The sequence below is a fragment of the Oncorhynchus nerka genome, linkage group LG20 (assembly GCF_034236695.1).
Source record: "Oncorhynchus nerka isolate Pitt River linkage group LG20, Oner_Uvic_2.0, whole genome shotgun sequence".
NCBI lineage: Eukaryota > Metazoa > Chordata > Actinopteri > Salmoniformes > Salmonidae > Oncorhynchus > Oncorhynchus nerka.
In genome coordinates, this window is record NC_088415.1 from 73,999,033 (window position 1) to 74,015,972 (window position 16,940).

At 40.6% G+C, this 16,940-nt stretch overlaps 3 protein-coding genes across 4 annotated transcripts in view; 2 read left to right on the forward strand and 1 right to left on the reverse strand.

Annotated features, from left to right (window-relative positions):
* Positions 1 to 229: 229 nt before the first annotated feature.
* On the reverse strand, positions 230 to 7,338 carry LOC115103105 (kelch-like protein 20). Its single transcript, XM_029623743.2, has 11 exons — positions 7,226 to 7,338; positions 6,531 to 6,594; positions 4,601 to 5,174; positions 3,964 to 4,122; positions 3,556 to 3,766; positions 3,168 to 3,351; positions 2,790 to 2,933; positions 2,504 to 2,637; positions 1,938 to 2,146; positions 1,627 to 1,733; positions 230 to 1,525 (listed from the first exon to the last, which is right to left on the reverse strand). The coding sequence occupies exons 2-11, from the start codon at positions 6,551 to 6,553 to the stop codon at positions 1,441 to 1,443; spliced, it is 1,830 nt and encodes a 609-aa protein (XP_029479603.1). The 5' UTR covers positions 6,554 to 6,594; positions 7,226 to 7,338; the 3' UTR covers positions 230 to 1,440.
* An 86-nt stretch (positions 7,339 to 7,424) lies between these two features.
* ankrd45 (ankyrin repeat domain 45) lies at positions 7,425 to 9,175 on the forward strand. The gene is made up of 5 exons (XM_029623744.2): positions 7,425 to 7,947; positions 8,138 to 8,305; positions 8,479 to 8,573; positions 8,668 to 8,806; positions 9,009 to 9,175. Exons 1-5 carry the CDS (start codon positions 7,626 to 7,628, stop codon positions 9,038 to 9,040), a joined length of 756 nt encoding a protein of 251 aa, XP_029479604.1. The 5' UTR covers positions 7,425 to 7,625; the 3' UTR covers positions 9,041 to 9,175.
* Positions 9,176 to 9,860: 685 nt separating this feature from the next.
* The window catches only part of rasal2 (RAS protein activator like 2), a 101,226-nt gene continuing 94,146 nt past the window's right edge, over positions 9,861 to 16,940 (forward strand). The window contains exons 1-2 of one of the 2 annotated variants that reach the window (XM_029623750.2): positions 9,861 to 10,104; positions 10,449 to 10,611. In XM_029623750.2, the coding sequence (XP_029479610.2) occupies positions 10,485 to 10,611 (127 nt within the window). In that variant the 5' untranslated portion in view covers positions 9,861 to 10,104; positions 10,449 to 10,484. The remainder of the gene's footprint in view (positions 10,105 to 10,448; positions 10,612 to 16,940) is intronic. The other variant, XM_065005751.1, reaches the window with a different exon arrangement.

Genomic DNA, 16,940 nt, shown 5'->3' on the forward strand with positions numbered 1-16,940 from the left:
ACTTGTAGCCATGATTGTCCTGAAAAGAAAATGGCAAAACACTTCAACGTGAGGCTACATTTGAGGGCGTCGCAGGCAGATAAATAAAAGTAGTGTATTTCAGGTTTTTCACCTAGGGATTGCCTGGGTCGGGTCTGATAAGGTTAAGATGAGACTGCATTTTTCAATTAAGCATATTACTGAATGTCCATCCATGTTTTGCATGCTCACCAAATAATAGGTTAAAATGCATAATACACCAACCGGTTTATTATTCCTTACTGTGTTTTAGATTAACCACAATGCAACTCATTCCTCGAGAATAATCTATAATAGATTAAAGTGCAAGACTGTCTCTGAAATGTGTCATATAATGTTAAACGCACAAGCGATGTGTCAAGGAGTTTTGCTCCTAAAATATCAACTGTTATCCAGCCTTAAATGGGCAATAACAATCTTGTATGAAACAGTTATATACACTGAGTATATAAAACATTAAGAACACCTGCTCTTTCCCTTACATACTGACCAGGTGAATCCAGGTGCAAGATCTTATTGGTGTCACTTGTTAAATCCACTTCAATCAGTATAGATGAGGGGGAGGAAACAGGATTTTTAAGTTGTGAGACATGGTTAGTGTATGTGTGCCATTGATGGTGGAAAAGAGAAAACATTTAAGTGCCTTCGAACATGGTATGGTGCAACTCATTATTAGGAAGGTGTTCTTAATACTTGGTATACTCAGTATAATATTGTGTAAGCAGCACAGTGCTAACATCTTAGTCGGCCAACAATTGACCCCCAGTTGTGAATATAGAACTCCATGTTATGCTCAGTGTCTACCTCCAATAAAAACAGCCAAAAAATAAGATATTCTAAAATAATTATAATCACAGTGCTTTCAATTTAGAGGAGATTCAAACAACTGTTCACAATGAAGATCAGGAGAAGCAATGCGACCACATCCTACATTTTCAGTTAAACATCAGTTCTCTTTGACGATTCTTCGTCATGCCCCATTTAATATTTAAATGTAAACTCAATGTTGGTATAGTATAACAGGTCACACAGCAAAATTCTGAACTGTATCCTAAAGTGCAGCTGCATCATTCCATTTCAGTAACAGAAAAAGGGGAAATTAAGTGTTTGCCGCAGTGATGTCATAAATAATAGTTCCTCATGTGATTGATGCAGGCCTATTCAGTTGGTTCCTCTTGGCCTTGGCTGGCTTGGCGTGTCAAGTCATAATACAGGAAGTACAGAATAGAGAGATGAACCATAGACTACTAGATGAGAAGCCTTCCAGACTTGACACATCTTGTAGTCACTCAAGACATTTCCTTGGCTTGCCAATTACACGGCTGTGGACGAGTTAAAGTTAATATAGTCTTCCTTCCTTGCACGATAAACAATGTTTCTTTCAGAGGCACAAGCGACGGTGAGTCCTTTAAACTGGTGGCGTTACCATATGTGGGATTCACAGTGAGTCATTTTGATAACACCAACCCCTCCTCCAAGTCGCCTGTAGTTCATTCCACCGTAGAGTCTGGAGGACAAGAAGAAAATGAATAACAGGTTCTCTCAGGTTCAACACAAGCACTCTTAGGGTAATACATCTTAAGTAACCTCTTGCATGCAGTTACCTACCTCCATGTGTTAGCGTCAGGATCATAGACCTCTATTGTTTTAAGATATGTTGTCCCATCAAAGCCGCCCACAGCCATTAACTGACCATTTACCACCGCTAGTCCAACCTGCAAGACAACCAATGCTCCAAACATCAACAGGTGAAAGCCAACGTTTGATTAATTTCCTATTCTTCCACACTTCATCTAGTTCATCCCAACAAAGTTGATTAAATTACCTGATTTGATCAAAAGCTCTAACACTTTGCCTGCTTACCCTAAAATAAAAGACCCAAACCAATCAAAAGTCTAATGTAAGAGATCCAGACTGACCCCACTACGTCTTGAAGTCATGGCTACAACAGGTGACCACTGGTTGGTCCTGGGGTTGTAGCGCTCGGCACTGCTCAGCTCGGTGGTGTCGTCACGACCGCCTACAGAGTAGATCATGTCCTGGTACACTGCACAGCCTAGGTGTTTCCTCCTGGTGCCCATGGGAGAGACGGTGTGCCAGCGGTTCTCTTGCGGATTGTACCTCTCCACTGTGCTCACAAAAGAGCAGCGCAAACATGCAAAGGTTAGAGCAGGGCCATATTCATTAGGGTACACTGTAGCAAAACGCAGCAAGAAAACAAAAACAAGTATTTTTTTAAGGACAAGTTCAGGTGGTTCCTCCCTGTTTCAGTCAGTCTTCTTCCATTTGGTGCCTAACTAATACGATAAAGATATCTGTAGGGAACTTTGTGGGCATTTATGTGATTCTCGGATCTCTTTTCTTAGGATCTCTAAAGCTTCTCATGTGACTTATAAGTATAAATAAATAAAGTAGTATACACCCTTTTAGTGATGTGCTGACCAATGAAAGCTACTGTACTGTTTTCTAAGTAATTCACATGTACCTGTATTGAGAGGGGACGTGCCATCAGAGCCTCCCACTGCATAGAGGAAGCCCCCCAGTACAGCCACAGCTACACCCAGGCGCCTGGTGCTCATCGAGGCCACGCGTGTCCATTTGTTCTCCTTGGGGTCATATCTGCAACAGATCATGCATACAGTCAGATTACTCAGAGGAGTCAGCTTTCTGTGATATTTTAGAATGCATGTAAAAATGTTTATTATAATACTTTCAGTATTGCAAGATAATTTGTCTTCACCTCAGCTTGATAGAACACACTGTATAGTCACCTTTCAACAATGTTGAGACACGATACTCCATCTTGGCCCCCTACTGCGTACAGATACCCTCCCAGGACAGCCACACCCACACTGGTCCTGCACGTGCTGGTGGGAGCCACATCACTACTCCACTGATTGGTCTTGGGGTCATACCTGTTGTGGAGAGTGATTTTAGTACAGTACAGTAAGATAAGCAATGGAAGGAAGATAAGCCTCTTGATAAGATCTGGCAGGTGTTCCAATATTTACTATTTAGTGCACTACCTTGACCAGAGCACTATATACAGTAGGGGACATAGTGCCATTTGGGATGAGGCCCTATAAATAAACATTAACGAGGTGGTGACACGTGGACATTGTTTTAGAAACAGGGAAAAAAATGTTAACCTTTCCACACTGTTGAGATATGAGGACCCGTCATGGCCGCCGACAGCATAGAGAAGATCATCAAGGACACTGACCCCCACTCCACAGCGCCTCTTACTCATGGAAGCCACCATGCGCCACTCGTTGGTCTGTGGGTCATATCGCTCCACACTGGAAATGGCATCCCCACTGCACCACCCTCCAACTTCGAATATGAAAGAGGAAATAAAACACTTTGTAGGACTTTGTCTCCTCTAACCCTAACCTTTGGAATATTTTGTATATTCAATGGACAACATGTTGGCCAAACTAGGCATGACTGTTATTTTGAAAACCTTTTATAAGCAGATGTGATCAGACACACGTACTGAAAGAAAGCTGTAATGTTAAACAGTTCTAAGACACTAACCTGCAAACAGCACTTCTCCACACCGGATGGGCTTCCGGGGCCGTGTTCTTGGCCCTTGCATTAGAGGTCGCTCTTGGGGCAAGAGGAGGTAGTTCTTTGCCTCATCAACCAGGTCTCTGCACTCCTCATCACTTTTGATGAGGGGGTCTGATCCCACCGTTCCCACCAGAAATTTAGGGCTCAGAAGAGGAAGACGAACATGCTGGAGGACCTACAACCAGAAAACAAATCCTGAATCAATGACTTACCACGTGGAATAACACACTTTCGATTTCACACTGTCGCTAGTCTTATCTCTTACATTTCCTTTTTGAATTAAAACTAAAATGTGTATAAAGTTTGAGTAATGGAAAAGAACATTCTATCTCATACTTTGAAATAATCAAGTGTTTACATAGCAGCTATCACCTGTGGCAGCTGTGGCCGGCGCTCCTGAATGCTGTACTTAACCCAGGCCATGACTGCGTTGAAAACCTGCTCTTCACTTCGCACATTCAGTTCATCGCTGGAGATAATGTCTATCAGCTGGTTGGCTGGAAGCAGCATGAACTCCTCACTCTCCATCACCTGAGGGCAAAGTAAGCTAAATTACTTCAGTCATCCTTTCACCAGTTGAAACCTGTTAAAAGCCCACAAAAAAGACAGGGGCTGTGCTCAATAGAATGATGAATGGAAAGGCAGTAAAGTTAAACCGGCAGCAGCATCTAATTGACATTTGAAAATTCTGAAAGATCAACGGCAGTTATTTCCTGAGGATACAAATAACATGGGGATTTAAATTAATAGAAATACTAAACTGGGTGTGATTTTTTTTTTGACAATGTAGAAAGGCTGTGGGGCTAAAATTTGACTCTCTCTGGAGTTCACTAACGGGTAACCAGTGTGGATTTTCAAATTAATAGCTAAACTAAGTGACTAACTAATCCTAAAACAAAAATGTCAAGACAAGCAACATTTTCTAAATAATAAAATAAACAGATTCAAGATTGTGCCTCAGAGAGTGAGTGCACAGACTCACATGTATGAAAAAGAGAGACCACCTCACCTCTTGAAAGTTGTGCTGTGTAAACTTGTCAGCTATCCTCAGTAGCTCGCGGCAGGAGTGGGTGTCAGCAAATGCACGGATACCCAGGCAATTGGAGGGGTCCAACTGACGCTTGAGAAACTCGCAGCAAGCTTCCTGAATCTCGGCCAGTTGTAACAGACAAGCGGCGGGCAGCAGCGTCTGCACGTTGCCCTCCTCTACAGTAACCTGCGAAGTGTAGGCAAAGTCAATGAGAAGCTCCATGGCCCGCTCGTCAATGTCCCGGATCACAACCTCAGTCTGCCGACTCTCAGCCAGCTCGCCTGTGAACATGGCCCTGAAGTAAGGGCTGCAGGCCGACAGGATCACCCGGTGGGCATATATCTTTTTGGCGCCAACCACCAACACGACATCACACAGTTCCCTGTGCTTGCGTAGCAGATTGATGACCTCTAACGTCTGGCGAGGGTGCTTGTCCGACACATAGGGCATGCGTGCCGGCTGGGGCACACCCTCCGGGAGCTTGTTGGGGTCACCCAGTGTGCAGCGTGCGGTGATGTCCATTCCGGTATTGTCTGGGCGTGCACTTGTACCCCTGCAGAACAGACACATAAAGCCAGAGATCAGGGATAAACATCCACAATCCAACACTGATTTATCATAAAAAAACAGCCACCACAAAACCTAATCAAAGTTAATAATTGGTCTTGTTGGTACTGTCAATGTTGGTATTGGTGGGAGCCAGAATCAAAGTTGACACAATAGTCTAATTCCTTAGCTAAACAGACATCAGCTATGTCTGAACTAAGGACAGTTGAGGTCTATATGTGAAAGAACCAAGTACCAAGACAGAAACATCCCCTTTCAACTAGGCTATGACTTACAATGTCTACAGTGCAATCCAAGGCCTCTTCAGCTAGCATCTGTTACCCCCCGAGCAACTGCCTGAGCAATTCTTGTTGCCAAACAGTAATCAACTCTTCCAATTATAGCTCAATTTGCAGTGGCAACAGGATACTTTCTCTGACCTCCTACACTATGTAAATGGAGCATAAGCTATTACACAGAACAAATGAGGACTGTCTTTCAAATCTAGTTTTACACGAGGTCCAAGGTACATCAATACTTACCGGCCTAAATAAGGTCTTTCTTTGATTCTACATGGATGAATTTGTCAAACCACAAAGACTCAAATTGGCCTTGAAACATGGCACCACAGCTATTTGGTTATTGATGCAAGTGATACTGGCTACAGGCCTAGCACTCCCAGTTTCACCAACCCCCTAGCTGGGTTTCTCATCTCTGTGGAGTTGGGTTGCAACGACTGTCGGCGGCGTGTACCTCCGACTACATGGAGTTGCTGTCAGTTGATAGGAGGAAACAGCCAGTGGTTGCATTTTATGAAAGTTTTCTTTAAAAAGTATGGATTTCAGCAAACATTGAAAGCCAAGCAGCTACAGAAGACAAACATAGGGGCACCACAAAGGTTTAAGAAATGTCTTTTTTATAAGTATCGACTGACAGCGACTTGATGTAGTCAGAGGTTCAGACCAGCCACATTCGTTTCCACTCAACTCCATTGATGTGATGTACATTGTTGAGTTGAGAAAAACTTGTCTAACCAGCCCCAAGACACCTCACTGGTTTGGGGTCATTTCCAAATAATCATAGGTGAAGCATCCTACTCCACTTATATAATAGAAGCATACAGAACTCAACCCCCATTCATTTTGATTACATTTTTATACATGTTGATTTTACGATTTCCAGCAAACCTAGCCTACATAATAATAAAAAACGGCCACTTAGAAATTTCTATAATTTGTCATGAAGAATGATTAACTAAGCGAGGACACAATTGTCATTGGATGTCAAAGGATGAGCATTCATTTTTAACTGAATGAGATATAAACATTTAAGCCACACAAAAAAAGCTCAAATCATCACATACCTGCGCATTGGCTTTCCGTCCATGCACAGAAAAACAACCTTTGGTCCCACAACTTTTTGCCAACCTTTGTGAATGGAAAAACAAAGGAGGGATAAGTTCCAATTTATTATAAGGAGGGATGTTAGCCCACACAAGCAACTACTACTGTAACATACAGAGGAAAAACACACAGTGTTTCCCATATTGAGGTCACCATGATATGCAAGTAATGACTAGTTATGACAACTAGCTAGAAAATGTGTACCCTATTCGAAATGTATTGGTAGATAGCTGACCAGTTAACAGGCCGATAGGCTAATAGCTAGGTACTGTTGATCCAGATGAGATTGAAATCTAACTACTGTAGCTAACAAACTAGCTAGAAAAACAAGCTACTATTAGACAAAGACTCAAACTAAGCTAGGAAATAACTGACGCTTACTAGCTAGCTAATTGTTATATTTAGAGGGCTATGTAGCTAGCAGACTGCATTTAATTCTAAATAAATAAAAGATATCTCGCTAACATCGAATGTTAGCATTTAGCAAGCTAGCTGGCTACTCTAGCCAACTTTCAGGAAAGCAGCTAACGTTAGCTAGCCGCCTCCTTGCTAGAGCTAACGGTCTGGCTAGGTTAGCTAAACACACATATTTTCCATGGAGAAATGCTATCGTTACTGGATCAAGAAAATATGCAGGTCGAAAACAAATACTTACCTTATATTTCCATTCGAACGTCTAGCAAAGTGACAGATCGCCAATATTTCAAAAGCTACATTGCAGAATCACAAGCTACGCTTTCTTTAGACATTCCATAAAATTACAATCGACAGGAAATGTGCATTGTTGTGTATTTCAGCGCAAGGTCCCCCCTCGGAACGATTATTGGCTGGTATTCCACTAGCACATAGTTCCGATGTGCGCATTGCACAGGAAAACACAAGAATGAGTAAATGTTTGTGGGGATTATACACTTTCCACGTCTTTCGTGTGTGTATATAACGTTGCACTTTCCACACCAATCAAATGACAAAAAGACAATACAGGTAGTCATCGTTTCCTTTTCTTTTAAGGATTGGTGTTAGTAGGGAAGGAAAAAGGAGTGACCCTTGTATCCATGGAAACAATACGTGTAATTTATTTATCTAGCAAAATTACTTTGCCAATGAACCACAGCATACTACGCTATACCAGAACAATGCAGTCAATTGAAGAAAATGCTGTATTTCACTATGCTTTGACTGGAGACATCGAAGGTCTACAAAAACATTTGGAAAACGAGTGCCTTTCTGGCAATGAAGAGCCACCAGATGATTTGTTCTGGGAAAAGGATGAAATGGGTAGAAATGCACTTTTCATCGCATGTATGCTGGGAAGAAGCACCACCGTGCGGGAACTTTTGAAGCATGGAGCTCATGTTAACGAGTGTACTGCAAGAGGTAGGTGTCCCAAGTTCCAACAATATAATTGGAACTAGACTACATGGCTCACACACACACACACACACACACACACACACACACACACACACACACACACACACACACCACACACACTTGTTAAACATCAAAGGATCACATCTCTAGTAATAATACACAATACCATGGTCATTTTGATTTTCAAATACAGGTTATTCCCCACTGCATTGTGCAGCCCTCTGGGGCCAGCTTGAGACAGTGAAAACTTTGGTGGAACTTGGTGCCGACATGCAGGCGAAGAACTTCCGCAGGGAGAGAGCCATGGAAGTTGCCTCCCGTTATTCTAAAATGGATTGTGCACAATATCTTACTTGGGCAGGTGAGATAGAATGAAAATATGAGAGTCAGGCACTTTTATAATCTTCTGGATGAGGCCAGTGTGTGTGTGCGTGTGTGTGTGTGAGAGATAGATGAGATATATGAGATGCACTTCCTTTCATAGCATGTGCTGCATGTAAAAACATCATTATTAAGATCATTATTACACTCCAGAGGCTAAGCAGGACTTGCAGTCCTACATAACACATGTGAGAGACACCATTGCTGACCCAGAGAAGGTTCAAGGGAAACTCAACAAGGAGGATAAGGTAACACAATTACATTAACTCAATAAACTATTATACTCCCAGTAGACATCTCCCTCTCTTGTCCTTTTTACAACTTTTTTCTCTCTCTACCTAGATCATATGTACAAACACCTGCTCAGTAAAGTCGGATTGGATCCAGAATGCCAAGAACCCATCTATTCAAGACTTCATTGAGCAGAGGAGACATCTTGAGGACATTATTATCCCCATTCTGTCCAAGCTCACGACTCAACGTGAGTATGACTATCAAATGATTTTGTGCAGGATCGTAATTCAAGTCTATCTCATTTGTTTATTTTCCTTATCTACACAGCACATTATGCATCCTGGATGTGTTATATTGGAAACCTTTTCTACCCACTTTGACATTGTGTGGATGTATACTGACTGAATATCTATGACTTGAGAGTGATGCATTCTTATTTCTATTTGCAGCTGAAGTCACAGCTAAAGCAAGCAAAAACTGAAGATAAACAATGTGTCACAATCAAATATGGGCCCAGAGAAGGTCTAATATGGTTAAACTGACCAAAGTGGAATCTCTCGACCATTGCATGTACTATCAAAATATTTTAAATAATAAAATATCAGAACCACCATAATTTATCATGTGTGCATTATCTTTGCAAGTTAACAGATTACTGGGTTAATGACTGGGGTTATGATTTTGAGGTGGAATTCTCAACAGACTATACTTACCACAGTGGGGAGACATAGTACATAGTTTGGTGTTGTGAGAAGAATGAGTGAAAAGACATAAACCAATGGTTTATATACATAATTGAAATAAGCATGTATAAGACATGCTGAAAGTAGTATGTAATCTATTGATGATATAAATTATAAAACTAGCAAAAACATAATTGAGGTATGGTAGTTTAATTCACTCACTTGAAGACAACTTTGTATATTTTAAATGGTAATCAAATAAGACAATTAGCTAGGTATCAATTCAATGTATCAAATAGAACATTAGTTGCTGCACCATGTTTTTATTAGTGAAATAGTATATTCAATTGCAGCCTACATCAGACCTATATTTGCAATGTTAATACAATTCAAGTGTGTCCCATTGCTGGAGTCTGTGTTTCAAAGATTTCTAATAATTTACAAAAAATCTGTTCATAATATATGCACATCATAGACGCTTCTAAATAATTGTTCTTACTCTTGTTCATGTGTAATCTGACACAGCAGGGCACACCCCTTTGCCTTGAACCCATGCGTAAACGATTGGCTCTGTGATCCTCTGCTCTCTCCTGGATCCCAATAATCTTGCGCTGGCATGCGATAGAAGTGGAAATTTGGGTTTGGATAATAAATGTGACCCCCATGGAAGAGGGAAGAGAAACCCTACCTCGTGAGTACCGGTTCCTGTATTCAAGAATGGGCGAATCAGTGACGTCACGGCTACACAAACTTATTTGGCTATCTACACATTTGCTTGGAATAACAAGGGGATAGTACTAGACGTTCGGGACTTTTTCTGCGCGTGGTCCTGTTGGAGCAGCACTCTACCTCTGATCGCTGGGTAAGGAGGATATGGGAACAAGACCGTTGGCGACAATGTCAACAGTGTGTAGCTAAAAACTGTTATTGTTACCACTAGACAGCAATACAATGTTGATTGCTAGCCCGCAGTAAGTAGTATGAAAGAAAACATGATGGTAGGGCTTTCGTCTAACTAGCTGGAACGCTAGTTTATACCAAACAATGAAATAGCTAGCGCGAGCTAGTAAACGCGAGAATTTAGCCCGGTTAAACTGTAATGTTTTGACATAAAGCTAACTCACCAGCAGTTAAATTAAGTAGCTAACGTCATTGCTTCCTTTTGATGATTAACGTTACGTCGTGGACTTTCCGATTTGGACACAGTTTCTACTTGGAAGTTATTGGAAAGGTGATTCTAGTATGCAGACCGACTTAGTCACAGGCGACGTGGATTCTCTTCATGGTGGACTTCTTTCCTTGGATCCATTGGTGGACCGAATCCTGCGGGATTCTTTATGTCAGCAACAAGGATGGGTGCGCGTATATGGTAAGATGGACAGCCAATTTTCAAAGCCTCCTCTCTAACTGCATTGTACACTGAGGTGAGAAGTGTTCTGTGCATTTTGACATCTAAAAATCCTATTCCAACGTTGCCATAATAACATCAGTGTCGTGGTTGGAAAAAAATGGCACATGGCTTAAGGGAACAAGCATCTACTTCTCAGTAACCATAGATATAATTTACCCCATATATAATAGAACACCATTGGTTGTCCCTATTGTGCGATTATGTACATTGGCTTTGCTCGATCATGCCAAAATCACAGTAAGTATAATTTGAGTATTTGCCATTGCACTGGTACATATTTGCCACCCAACAGAAGGATATCCAACTTCCTACTTTATTTCATATTTGTTTAAGGTGAGTCATGATGGAGAGATTGAATTACGTATTTTTGTCAAGTGGCTAGAACACACAAAAGGCTCTTTAAGAATTCCATGTGCATCATATGTCCCAAAAATTAAATTTGGCAACATCCAAAGATGAATGAAGGTCATTTCTTCTTGACATTCTTTCAATTCATATGAAATCATAGGTCTGAGCAGTAGCCTAATATCCAATACTTTTCATGCTTATTTCCAAAGCCCCATCATGGACTACACACAGAACATACAGAAAAGGCAGTTAATTAAACAGTAACACATCTATATTATCAGGGGACAATTCTCACCACTACCACCAGTAGTGGAGGATTTTCAGGCACCTTATTATGTATCTACATGAATAAGTTAGATCCTATTGTTGGGGCTGGATGATGAGCAGTAGGAATTGACAAGGTGATGGATGTGAGTTTTGACCCTCTGAAAATGACGTTCCTCACTAGTGAACATGTAGCGAATAGGATTGCAGCATTACCGCCACTATGCAATATGGTTGTGACTTGAGGAAGATGAGCGCATAATGTAATTGCTCTCAGCTGATGTTAATTTACTGGCTTGATTAATTGCAATTCTATTTATTGATTACTTGTCTTTACGTCCAGGCAGGGTTTGATCTAAGAATTGCGAGCTACATTTGAACTGATGTACCTTTGTAGCCTACATCCCGTGGTCTTGTTTACATAAACATTTGTCATTTAGCAGACGCTCTTATCCAGAGCGACTTACAGTAGTGAGTGGATACATTTTCATTTTTACTGGTTCCCCGTGGAAATCAAACCCACAACCTTGGCATTGCAAATGCAATGCCCTACCAACTGAGCCACACAGGACCAATAGGTAGGGACTGTTGTCATGGTAGCTCACTCACTTTGATGAATATAAAGGGATGCTCAATAATATTGTGCTTACACAAAACATCCTTCGCTTTCCGCTACTGTATTTTCTTCAATGTTTTTATAGTTTTTTGATAAGCTTGGATTCCATCCTGTATCTTTTTCTGCTGATGTTTACATCCATAAATTATTTTTCACAATTAGTCGAGGCCTGCATTGGCTTTGCATTTCCTTGGTCATGCTATAAGCTACCTAGAGCTACTTTGGGTAATTGAACTGTAATGACATGTATAGACTGGATTGATTTCTAGGGTTTTTCCTGCTCCTCTCTCTAAAATTATTATTGAAGGGTCATTCCACCTCAAAAAGCCCAAGAAAGTGGATTTCGACATCCACCATCTCAGATTGCCCTGATATTGTTTCTGTTGTTAGGAACAGATAACATTAGCATTCCTGCAACATTATTATTGTTATTTTACCAGGTAGGCTGGCTAGTTGAGAACAAGTTCTCATTTACAACTGCGACCTGGCCAAGATAAGCAAAGCAGTGCGACACAAACAGCAACACAGAGTTACACATGGGATAGACAAACATACAGTCAATAACACAATAGAAAAAGTATATATACAGTGTGTGCAAATAAGGTAAGATTTTACTGAAATATAATTTGATCTCTGAGAAATTTAGATAATCGATTGCAAATGTACCATTTTAATTGTTAGGATTCATGTAATATTCAATAAATATAGTACCAAACATCTGATTTGGACCAAACTTTTTTTTCTTGCGATGAGTTAGACATGAGAAATTCAAAGAAATTGTCAAAAGCCCCCACATGGATACACCCCACACCAATCCCACCCAACAACGACTATATAGTATCAGTTCTCTGTCTGACAAGTAGTATGGAGCTGTGGCACGGGAGTATTGTTTCTTCATCCTACATGATGTATTCCCAGTGATTTTTGTGATTAAAAAAAATTAAAAAATAATAATAATTTAAATATTCCTGGTCAGATAAAGGAGTCATTGAAGTTAGGTTTATGTCCCATCCTACATCCTGAAATTACCAGGTTTTGACCACTAGATGGTGCTGTTCCAGGTTACAAAAGGACATTTTGGTTTCCTTACCCTGTATTCAGTCTATGGACAAGGTTGACAGAAATCCATGCTTTGGTTTTGTTGTCCACTGTTTCGAATGCTAACTTTCTAGCATTTGTGACACATCTAATGCCAGTCAATGGTACCTATATTAGCATTTTCACACTTTATGTCCAAATCACCCTAAAGTATAAAACAATTGATTGTGTAACTCAATGATGATTTGGATAAGAAATGTGAAAATGCTAATAAAGGTACCATTGACTTGCATTGGATTTGTGCAACAAATGCAAAACATTGAAGTGGTCAGGTAAACAAACCAAAGCATGGGTTGCTGTCATACATTGTCCATAAACTGCTTACAGGCTAAGGAAACCAATATGTAGAAAAATATGCTACCTAATAGCAGGAACATCGCCATCTAGTGGTTTGAACCGGTTTTACCAGAATGTAGGATGGGACATAAACCTAACAACTTTAATGACTAATTTCCATTAACGGGAGAAAAACGTCACCAAATTCACTGAGAATACGTTACATAGAATGAAGAAACAATACGCTGAACTGCAAGATCCATACAATTTGTCAAACATAAAGAACTGTATGCTAATTGGTGTGGGGGGTCCGTGGGTGGCTTTTTGGAATGTCTTCCTCATGTCTTACTTATTGTTAGGAAAAATTTGGTCCAAATTGGATGTTAGTGTAACAGTTTAGCTTCCGTCCCTCTCCTCCCCCCTATCCGGGCTCGAACCAGGGACCGTCTGCACACATCGACAACAGCCAGCCTCGAAGCATCGTTACCCATCGCTCCACAAAAGCCGCACCCTTGCAGAGCAAGGGGAACAACTACTTCAAGGTCTCAGAGCGAGTGACGTCACCGATTGAAATGCTATTAGCGCGCACCCCGCTAACTAGCTAGCCATTTCACATCGGTTACATTAGGTAGTATATTTATTGATTACTATAAATTAAAATGCCCAATTTGAGTGCAATCAATTAGCTGAATTTCTCAGAGATAAAATTATATTTAAACAAAATAATGTTGCAGGAATGATAATCGTATCTTTGTCTAATTACAGAAATGATTTTAGAACAATCTGAGATGGTGGGTGTCATGGCTTGCCGTAATGAAATGGAATGACCCTGAACCTTTAAAGGACAGGAGTGATACATTGGAGAACAGAAGCATAATGATGTTGTTGACAGTGTCATGTTAATATGCTGCCTACTTGAAGATTGACTGGAAGAGAGCTTTTTCTTTATGAAAATTGAATATTTTGACCTCAGCACAGTTATGTTTTCAATGGATGTAGTTGTTCTTGAGGGAATCCTGGGAATGTTCTACCAGGCCTATTTTTAGTTTTATCTGTTAATATCCTGGGAAAGAAACTTGATGTTAAGGGGTCAGTTAACAACATGTTCAGTAATCCATGAGTAGGCCAAGATAATGTGTCGATATGATTTTCAGTGGCTAGGATGAGTCGGTGATAACATCAGATACCTCAATGACTCAAACAACATTGGGTTGTTGTCTGAGAAATTACAGGCTTTAATCATTTTAATCTTGGCTTTAAAAAAGACTGGTTGATGTTTATTGTCATGAGTCTTGTTCTGGAGGCAGAACTGAGTGATTTTTTTTTCTCCTTAGGCCAGCAGCAAAGTTAAAATGGGCTATATTGTAAAAATGTATGAAAACAAAAATTAGACTGTCTTAATTTAAGCGTTAGGGTTAGCAGTGTGGTTAAGGTTAGGTTTAAAATCTGAATGTATGACTTTGTGGCTGTGCTAGCTAGTGACCCCTGCAGAGCTACCTCCAGAACAAGATTCATGACCAAAAAATGCTAACCTGCTTGAAAAGTGACATATTTCAAATTGAAAGTCGGGCTGTGATGGTCTTGGAATTTGAGGTTACGGCCAAGCCATTGTACATTGGCCAGGCCAATGTACACGGCCACAAACAACCGATGTGGGGAGGATTGGCGCAGATCAGACTCAAAAGAAACATGGCTTTTCTCTGCAACTTCACTATTACCATTAGACTGAAATTATGAGGATATAAGCTATGCATCCTATAGGATGAATCATTTAAGGAGCTTGGCTATGTTTCATTTAGTTGTACCCCATTTAATAAGAGAGGAAATTGGCACCTGTTGTTATTCCTCACACATATGCTGACCTTGCAACAAGACACTTTTTTTTTGTCTGATTAGAGTCCAGACAGGCTATTCCTATTTTAGGAAACTTTCTGAATGGACATAGAGAATTTGTGAGTGCATACATGCACACCCACCTACTTAAAAGGACCAATCAAGCAGATGTATTTTTTTTGTTGCCTTTTACATTTGCCTATAGCACAGGTTGTCGCCTAGATTCATTTTAGGAGGCCTATAATATGTAGTCTATTATATAGGCTATACGAATGATGCGTTTAATATATTAATTATCTTCTAACTGACACATCTCTCTGCCTTCTTCAGTGTTCCCTTCTTGCGCAATTCATGCATCTCCACTGGCCCCCTCTCTCTAGCTCTTGAACGAGTAGCCTATATATATACAGTACCAGTCAAAAGTTTGGGGACATCTACTCATTCAAGGGTTTTTCTTTATTTGTACTATTTTCTACATTGTAGAATAATAGTGAATACATCAAAACTATGAAATAGCACATGGAATCATGTAACCAAAAAAGTGTTAAACAAATCCAAATGTATGTTTTATATTTGAGATTCTTCAAAGTAGCCACCCTTTGCCTTGATGAGAGCGTTGCACACTCTTGGCATTCTTTCAACCGACTTCATGAGGTCGTCACCTAGAATGCATTTCAATTAACAGGTGTGCCTTGTTAAAAGTTACTTGTGGAATTTCTTTCCACTTAATGCGTTTGAGCCAATCAGTTGCGTTGTGACAAGGTAGGGGTAGTATACAGAAGATGGCCCTATTTGGAAAGGAACCATGTCCATATTATGGCAAGAACAGCTCAAATAAGCAAAGTGAAATGACAGTACATCATTACTTTAAGACATGAAGGTCAATCAATGTGGAAAATTTCAAGAACTTTGAAATTGCAAAAACCAGCTAGCGCTATGATGAAACTGGCTCTCATGAGGACTGCCACAGGAAAAGATGAATGGAATATCTACATAGGCGTACAGAGGCGCGTTATCAGCAACCATCACTGCTGTGTTCCAATAGCACTTTGTGTTAGCTAATCCAAGTTTATCCTTTTAAAAGGTTAATTGATCATTAGAAAACCATTTTGCAATTATGTTAGCACATCTGAAAACTGTTCTGATTTTAAAGAAGCAATTCTTTAGACTAGTTGAGTATCTGGAGCATTTGTGGGTTCGATTACAGCCTCAACAATTAGTTATCATTGTTTTAGTTTACAATGGAGCCCCTAGTTCCACTCATTATACCCCTATCTCCTTTGTCCCACCTCCGACGCATGCATGCGGTGACCTCACCCATTATAACCAGCTTATCCAGAGATACAATCTCTCTTATCATCAGTCAGTGCCTGGGCTTACCTTCGCTGTACCCGCACCCCACCACACCCCTGTCTGCACATTATGCCCTGAGTCTATTCTACCACGCCCAGAAATCTGCTCCTTTTATTCTTTGTCCCCAAAGCTCTAGGCGACCAGTTTTGATAGACTTTAGCTGTACCCTCATCCTACTCCTCCTCTGTTCCTCGGGTGATTTGGAGGGAAACCCAGGCCCTGCTTTTCCCCTGGCACCCTCATTTGTTGACTTCTGTGATTGGAAAAACCTTGGTTTCATGCATGTCAACATCAGAAGCCTCCTACCTAAGTTTGTTTTACTCACTGCTTTAGCACACTCCGCCAACCCTGATGTTCTGGCCGTGTCTGAATCCTGGCTTAGGAAGGCCACCAACAATTCTGAGATTTCCATACCCAGCTACAACATTTTCCGTCAAGATAGAACTGCCAAGGGGGGAGGAGTATGACAGGACTCTGCAGGCTTACATTCCAGGTCTAT

What these genes read in the sequence shown, in the direction of transcription:
- LOC115103105 (XM_029623743.2), bottom strand. Translation starts at nt 6,553, where the DNA reads ATGGACGGAAAGCCAATGCGCAG. An exon ending in CACAGCACAACTTTCAAGAG is followed by an intron (nt 4,123 to 4,600) that starts GTGAGGTGGTCT and finishes CTTTGCCCTCAG; the next exon opens with GTGATGGAGAGTGAGGAGTT. An exon ending in GCCGGCCACAGCTGCCACAG is followed by an intron (nt 3,767 to 3,963) that starts GTGATAGCTGCT and finishes TTCTGGTTGTAG; the next exon opens with GTCCTCCAGCATGTTCGTCT.
- ankrd45 (XM_029623744.2), top strand. Translation starts at nt 7,626, where the DNA reads ATGGAAACAATACGTGTAATTTATTTATCTAGCAAAATTACTTTGCCA. An exon ending in ACAATATCTTACTTGGGCAG is followed by an intron (nt 8,306 to 8,478) that starts GTGAGATAGAAT and finishes ATTACACTCCAG; the next exon opens with AGGCTAAGCAGGACTTGCAG. An exon ending in GTCCAAGCTCACGACTCAAC is followed by an intron (nt 8,807 to 9,008) that starts GTGAGTATGACT and finishes TTCTATTTGCAG; the next exon opens with CTGAAGTCACAGCTAAAGCA.